The following is an 8,511-nucleotide window of genomic DNA, read 5'->3' on the forward strand; positions in this document are numbered from 1 at the left end:
CAATCCCAGCTTAGACCTGGGGGGTATTCCAGAAAGCAGGTTATGTGACATACCTGGATAAAGAGTAACTAAGTGGTTAACCTCAGCTTTTAGTTCCCAAAATGGAGGTACATTTCTGAGTGTGTATGTAACTATAGCAACTAGGGCTGTGCAATTAATCGAACATCCGGTTTCGATTTCGATTTTGGCTTCTAACGATTATGAAAAAACATTTATCGAGATAAACGATTATTCCATCATTTACCACTCCCTTTCCAGTTGTACATGTTTGTCGCTCTGCAAAGCTCAGTTCCACGTGAAAATTGCTAAAAGCATGTGCTGTACTGTAACGTTTGCAGCACGGGATGCGCCTCATTGATGTACATTTGAATCATTCATATTTTTAATAGCGCGAAAGAGCACGAGCAGAGCAGCACACACATCTAACGGCATCTTAATGCGAGCGCTTTAATGGTCAAGTACATGCACATTTGTGTCAGAGCACGGTGTTTAGTAATTATTCATATTAACCCTCAATTGTGTAATAAACAAACAAGTTGGGAATCAAAAGACACGTGAAAGAGAAACCATATCAGAGCTGCACTATTCTTAAAGTGACAGCGCCCATAATCCTTGCTGCCGTCTGTTTTTTTTTTTTATCAAACATAATTGCTTAAGGGGCTAATAATATTGACCTTATAATGGGTTTCAAAATATTTAAACCTGCTTTTATTCTGGCTAAAATAAAATAAAACAAATCAGCCTTTTTCTAGAAGAAAAAAAAATAGAGGAAATACTGTTAAAATCCCTTGCTCTGTTAAGCATCATTTGGGAAATATCTATTTAAAAAAAAAAAATCTCTAATAATTTGACAAAAACTGATAATCGTTTTGAATAATCGTGATTACAATTATGACCAAAATAAACGTGATTATGATTTTTACCCAAAATAGAGCAGCCCTACTAGTAGAGCTGCACAATTAATCGAAAAAAGATTGCCATCTCGATTCGACTCCCGAGACGATCTTAATCCAGCATTTCTACAATTCTGTCAATTATATTTTCAAGTTCAGGAGAGAAGAAAAGGCGGCTGCACGAGTCTTTTCATTTTTTCACATATATTCCTCAGCGACATGGATACCTCCAAATGATGTTAAAAGAGTCACATAATGTATTTATAAGGTATAATTCATCTAAAAATGTCATTTCTGTCTTCATATAATGCTGTATTCACGGTCGGGAAATCACACGTGACGTGAGCTGCTGACTGTGCGGGAGTGCGCCCTTAATGATAGACGTGCGCGCGTCTACTTTAGTGAACAGAACTTGCATATGCTGTGAAAGTAACATCTAATGAGGTTGTACATAATATTTAGTTTGTGGCACAGAGTGATCGTTTGAGAGCCACGCGCGAAGTATAGACAGCACTTAGCAGTGAAAATGAAACCAAAAGGTGCACATCATTTAAATAATCATATCGCATTTTAGATTTATGACTGCAACAAGCATTTGATAAGTTTTTTTCTTTCATAATCGAACACACAGATGTGCATGAAAATTAATGTCTACAGTGTCAGTATAACTACTCCAGCCTATATAATGTTGATTTTACCAGTGATGGTCTAAATGGTCATTTTGTAATCTTATTAGTAATCTAGTTAAATGGTCTAAAAATGTTGTCAATAACAAATTGCAAGCATATATCTCAAACATAATTCAACATCAGAATTATTATAAGTAAAATAGATTTATAGAAACCATAAGATCTATACATATTATTAATATTGTTGTTTCACCATATGTTTGAAAAAAATCTAAACAAAATGTCATATCAAGCTTTATTTTACATCCACAGAATCGTGGCAAAATCATGATCTTTATTTTAAGCAAAAAAATAAATAAATAAATAAAAATCGCGATTCTCATTTTAGTCAGAATCGTGTAGCTCTACCTAGTAGGTAGTGTTGTCACGATACTGGAATTCGTTACCAAACGATATTGAAATTTAAAAAAACGTCCATTTCTGCTAACATTTGAACACTGTTAAGCATGTTCTTAAACAGCGCTGATTTGCCCTTGCGTTCACATGCTCAAAATAAATGGCTGTGATTAACCGTGAAGGTCATCCGTTTACTAAACTCACTACTGTTTACTGAGGGTAACCAGAGCACATGCAATCAGCTGGTTTGTCTATAAGCTGACATTCGAGGGATGCGCTGATGAATCGACCGGTCTTCATGGCTTTAAAACACTCCAGTGTCCCTGTATCTGTGATTACACTCGGTAAACAGCGGTGAGTTTTGGTTTTTTTAGTAACACAATATTTCATAAGTATCTACATTTGGTAAAAATATGTTTTTACTCCTCTGACCCTTCTGGACTTGAAATACATCACTTCACTGTCACACAACCGGATTCAAAAAAGCATCAGAATTTAGTTTTTTTTATTAGTATTGTTTTTAAAGACTGAGTAGAGCTAAACTTCATGTGGTACCTCACTATTTCCAGGCAGCAGAGCTTCCTCTTCACACCTAACAAAATTTTCTGCTGAATGTAAAAATGTCAGACTGTTTTTTTTTTTTTTTGTGGAGTTCATGAGTGGTTTATTTCACAATGCTGTGAGAAAGAAGAAGGATGTAGAGAAGAGATGAAGTGTCAATTGTCAACGAGACTTCTACAAAACTATAAAAAATATATATATACATAAATTAATTTAAAAAATTACAATAAATAAATAAATAAACTTTGAGCAATTTACACAGCACATGCAAACAGGCCAGCATATAATAAGCTGGAGAGGGCAAACTGTGTTACTGCAATTCACTTTAAAAAGTTTTTAATGCATTTGTTCAAATCTACAGTAACAGGAAGAAGTTCTGCATTGTGGCTTCTACTTTTACAATAGGAAGTTAACGCAACAGCACTCATTTTACATTCGGTTTCTCATTAGATGGAATGGCGATAAATCTCCTCCTCAATTTTCTACTTTTCCTTCTGACCTCCAAAACAGGTAAAACTAATGATCACAAAGTACACATTTATTGAGAATTACTGGTTATTGTTACAGAGATAACTACACTAGGTAGGGTTCATATACTGTAACCAAGCTCATTTCCTGGTATATTGTCTAAAAACGGGTGTTTCGTTTTTGATGATTACTTGTGAAAACGTTGTTAAATCAAACTTTCTTTACTGCAGTTCTCATTTTAGATTGTTTTGAGAAATTGGTAGTTCGAAAACTGTTGCTCCTCAATCTTATTATCAAAATACAGATAAACTCTGTGTAAACTTAAAAAAAGATGGTTAATTTGCTTGTGTCTCTGTATTTCTTCTACGTACCAACTTTTAATGTGAAAGTACAGTAGCTCATCATTTCTTTTAAATTGACCTCCATACAGGCATAATTTAAGACTGTTGTGTGATAGTTGCCAGTCTTGATCACAATGTTCACCATTCATCTTATATCATAAAATTGTGTGTTTTCATAGCATGATTTCATATTGAGAAATGTATCTTGGTGTATAACACATTTTTCGGGCTCAAAATGTGGTGGGGGCACAGTCCAGTCAAGTCAAGTCAAGCTTTGTTGTTATTCCGCTACACGTGTGAACATACAAAGAACAAAATGCCGTGTCTTGCAGGACAACAGTGCTAGCGAGATCAAATTTGTTGTGGTTAAAGATCAGACTGTCCTCTATCAGTGTGCCAAAGCTTGCGCAAATTTTGCAAATGGTTTATGGGGCTGCCATCAGGGCTTAATTTGTGCCGGAATATGTCAGATCCGGAACCTCTGAAATCCTGAATCATCTCCCTCCTCAACCACCCTCTTTGCCCATCCACTGTTCACTGTTCACAAATGTGTCTTCAGCTCAAGGAAACACTTACTAAGCCTTGTGTACTGTTAAATGTACTACCCTTTTTATTATGTTGGTGGCATTTATATCCACATTGTCTTCCATTATAACAATTTTTTTTTTATTTGCAAAGCCATGACATCAAAGAATCATTCTTGATACCCTTGCTGGGTAGAGGCACAATGTGTAATTCTTACTGTAGATCACAAGTTGGCAGCATTAACCCTTTAGATAGGAATGTGAAAAAAAGTTTCTTGCTCTTATATGGAGTTCTATGGAGTAAAACATAGATTAGAGTGTGCATAAATACACTTACTACTTTTACTTTGTTCTTAGATTTGAGCTGCTTATTTAGATGTTCTCAGACATGTCAACATACATGTGCAAAGGTCTCACCCCCACACAATACTCCATATACCTCTATATTTGTTTTGCAATACAACCAATCATAAACTGTAAAAATTGCACATGCACCTCTTCCCAACAGGAAAAAACCATTATCAATCAAAAACTCATGACTTTATAGTGTCATGGCTTAACAAAAAATAAATGACATTATAATGGAAGTCAATAGGGAAAAAACGGTTATACATTTTTTTCAGAGTGTATTGTTTCTAAACATTCTAAACACAGAATTCTAAGCTAGTTTTCTAAGCATTTTCCCAAAATATATGTCAAAAGATTAGTCATCAAAAATCATTCCATTTGCATGAAGAAAGTTTGGGCCAAATTAAGACAGAAAACATCTTTAACAGCACACAAAGGTTAAAAAACAGACACAAAAACAGTGTTTTTGTTATTATTACTAAAGTGTTAAGTAGTTTCATGAAAATATGTAACAGTAAGCATAATTATTTTTTTTATTAACAGCAATTGCATTTATGCCAATAATAATCAATGTGGGACATTCAGTTGGAAATGGGGTACACAGTATATGGACATGGTAAAACTTTGCTCCACGTTGTTTAGTTGAGCAAGTAAACAAGGCAAATAGCTGTTGATGAGCATTAGATCTGTATTAAACGCTAAATACGCTATTTTGCTGTGTATAGTATTTCTAAATGATAAGCAAACCCTGTATGATCATGGCAAATGTCTGAAAATGTGCATGATCATCGGTCCAGTAAATTCACCAAATGCAACCATCATCATCATCATCATCATCATCATCATCATCATAATAATAATAATTCTCTCTCCTCAGGCTTCAGTGCTGAGATCTCCAAATTTGTGCAGACAGGAGCTTCTGTTCAACTGGATTTACAGACACAACCACTAGATTTGGATGAAATAACCTGGAAAAATGAAAAAACTGAAAAAGTATTTAAATATAATTATGAAACTAAAAAGATTAGACCTTACCCTCCTTATCAGGACAGAATAGAGTTCAATGAATCAAGCTTCTCCCTGACTCTGAAGAACATGCAGAAGACAGACAGTGGACTCTACACAGTAACAATAACCGGAGCCTCAAGTATAGACATTGTTGATGTATACAGAGTGTCTGTTATAGGTGAGTGTCATTTTGCTTGGTGTTTAGATCATAAGACTCACTTATTCTTAGTTATTCATGTTAAATGTGTGCTTTTCTTCAATCATTCACACAACACCATATAAAATCAGTCTCTATGCTGATGATATATTAATTATACTTACAAAATCCTCAAACATCATTACAAGAAACAATAAAACTTATGGATACTTGTCTAAACGTATCTTAATACTCAATCGACTGGAATAAATCTGCTATACTTCTATTAAATTCCACCAGAGTGGATGTGGCATCCCAAACAGCACAAATCCCTCTGTGCACAAACTACAGTACATAACATATTTGGGTATCAATGTTTCTGCCAGGCTGTCAGAGTTGTTTGCACTTAACCATACTTCATTACTTAAAGAAATAGATGACGATCTTCAACGTTGGATGAACCTACCACTTTGAATCATGGTGAATCATTTTGCTTGGTGTTAAGATCATGAGACTCATTTATTCTCAGTTCTTCATGTTAAATGTATGTGTGCTTTTCTTCAATCATCCACCCTTATAGAACTGTAAAGTTTAAGTGCAAATTAGAAAAAAAAATAAAGTTTACAGTGCAAATTAGAGAAGCATTGACCTTGATTTCTCAAATTAACCAATTCTGATACAGATTCTGATTTATTTATCCTTTTAAAAAAAGAACCCAAACAAAAAGTAAAATATGAGTGCATAAACAAGATGTTTATTTGCTTTTTAACTTCTGAGCTGATTTAAAAGTGAACAAGTGCACCAATAGGCATTAACTCAATCACGTAGTGTTGCTGAAAATGCTAATTTACTCTTTTTAATACAACAAACAAGGAAGTCAATTTGACCATTTTAAAAATTTGTAATTTAATTTGTTAATTAATAACAATTAATAAATAAACTAATATTCCAAAAAGACTTTATATTTCATTCTAACATTGTTATCTTATTAAAATGAAAAAAAGGCTCTGCGCATTTCTAACTTGAATGGCCATAATAGTGATATTGACCCCATGAATTTTTGTGTAAAGTATTTGATATACAACATCATTGAGTTGAAAAATCGTAGTATGGCACTAATTGAATTGAGAATAAAAGGCTTGCAAACATGACCATTTAGCCTGAAGCCCTGCTAATGCTTTGCCTTACATTTTTTACGTATCTCTGAATATGCTAGTGTTTCCTTAAATATCTTTAAAATGCGTTTCAGATGAAGTGGAAGCTCCAGTTCTGACTGTAAACTCAAACTGCTCCTGTTCTGAACTGTGCCGCTTTACATGTAGTGGACATAACATTAATATTAGCTCCATCTATAACAGCGGTTGTTCTAAGGAGGAAGTGACATCAGTTGATGACCACATCTTAAGACTCAACTGCAACACCATGTTCATCATGTGTAACTACAGCAACCCAGTGAGCTGGAAAACTGATATTAAGGTTGTTCATGAACTCTGCCCTGTTAAACTAGACACATTCTGTATGCGCTCTGACTGAATAAAAAGATTGTTACTGTGAGTAAACACTGAACCGAAATGACTGTTGATTTACTTTTATTCTAGGCAAAAATATTTTTGGTCTTAAATAGAAATACAGCATACTTGAGAATTATCTCAGCGTCCTTTTTGGTTTATGGCTTTGTCTACCTTTTTTTCGGTGGTCAATTTCTGACTCAAGGCAGCAAAAAAAAAAAAACAAAAAAAAAAAGCGCAATAAAGAGGCAAATTATGTTTTCCTAATTAGCAATAAAGGCATTTTATGTTTGAACTTTCATTAGACAGATTGAAACCATGATTATCTTATAATAAGCAGATAGGGAAAGTCTGTAGCTAATATAGAAGGCCCCACCTTAAATAGCCTTGATAATCAATGAATGATTTTCTGATGAATGTTCAGCTTTAGCATTGATTTGGGCAATTCAACATTTTGAGGTTTACCTGACTTCTGGTATTACCCCAATTGTGATATATACCGATCATAATCCCCTACCTTCTTGCATTCTCTACAAAATCCAAATCAGCGTCTTATTCGATGGTCTCTCTTTTTACAACCATTTGCTCTGGATATTCGTCACATAGAGGGCGTAGACAATGTGTTGGCTGACACCTTGTCTAGAGCCCCTTATGGCTAGTGGTTTGATTGAATGAGTTTTTGTTTTTTTTTTAGTTCTAGGATGTTTGGCTTTCCCTTAAATTGCTGCCTCCAGATATTGGTAGATTGCTGGTGATTGCTCAACATTTTTCTAAGAAACAGGAAAAATTCATTTTCATTTTGTTTTAATTTATTTGGGGATTTATAAAAAGTTAAGGACAGAGATTATTATAATCTCTTTCTTTTAAGGGGGAGGTGTTATGGGTTTGTGATTGGTTTGTTCTGTTTCCTGGTTTTTGCTTTCTGTTTCTAAACAGGCGACTCGTTATGATGCAGCAGGTGCGGCTAATCTTCAGGCTTTATAAAAGGAGCTTCCAAACTGTGTTGGAGAGACTGCTTTGGAGGACCGTTTTTTCGTTTAACTTCCTTTGCCTTACCCACCGCTTATATTAATTTTGTTTATTTGAATTTTGCCCCTATATAATTTGTTGTATTGAATAATGTTATGTTAGACAATTAATTTGTTTACTTTGATACCCCTTTTTGCACATTATTTTATTTTCTAATTTTTGTCTTTTTGTAACCTGTAAATAAATATATTTGTGCATTATTACATTCAACTTGGTTTGGGTTCCCTTCATTTTGTTGCGTGCTTGAGCCGGCTAAACCTTATGTGGTACCTCACTATTTCCAGGCAGCAGAGCTTCCTCTTCACACCTAACAAAATTTTCTGCTGAATGTAAAAATGTCAGACTGTTTTTTTTGTGGAGTTCATGAGTGGTTTATTTCACAGTGCTGTGAGAAAGCAGAAGGATGTAGAGAAGAGATGAAGTGTCAATTGTCAACGAGACTTCTACAAAACTATATAAAAAAATAAATAAATAAATAAATTTTATATATATATATATATATATATATATATATATATATATAAATTAATAAAAAAAATACAATAAATAAATAAATAAACTTTGAGCAATTTACACAGCACATGCAAACAGGCCAGCATATAATAGTAAGCTGGAGAGGGCAAACTGTGTTACTGCAATTCACTTTAAAAAGTTTTTAATGCATTTGTTC

The 8,511-nt window shown here is 34.0% G+C and overlaps 2 protein-coding genes across 16 annotated transcripts in view; one reads left to right on the forward strand and one right to left on the reverse strand.

The window, feature by feature from the left end:
• The window catches only part of si:dkeyp-94g1.1, a 204,767-nt gene that overhangs the window by 175,574 nt on the left and 20,682 nt on the right, over positions 1-8,511 (reverse strand). The window lies entirely within an intron of this gene.
• Positions 2,861-6,990, forward strand: LOC141378926 (natural killer cell receptor 2B4-like). The gene is made up of 3 exons (XM_087241603.1): positions 2,861-2,989; positions 5,038-5,346; positions 6,554-6,990. The coding sequence occupies exons 1-3, from the start codon at positions 2,935-2,937 to the stop codon at positions 6,835-6,837; spliced, it is 648 nt and encodes a 215-aa protein (XP_087097729.1). The 5' UTR covers positions 2,861-2,934; the 3' UTR covers positions 6,838-6,990.

The sequence above is a fragment of the Danio rerio genome, chromosome 2 (assembly GCF_052040795.2).
Source record: "Danio rerio strain M-AB ecotype USA chromosome 2, GRCz13ab, whole genome shotgun sequence".
In the NCBI taxonomy this organism is placed as follows: domain Eukaryota; kingdom Metazoa; phylum Chordata; class Actinopteri; order Cypriniformes; family Danionidae; genus Danio; species Danio rerio.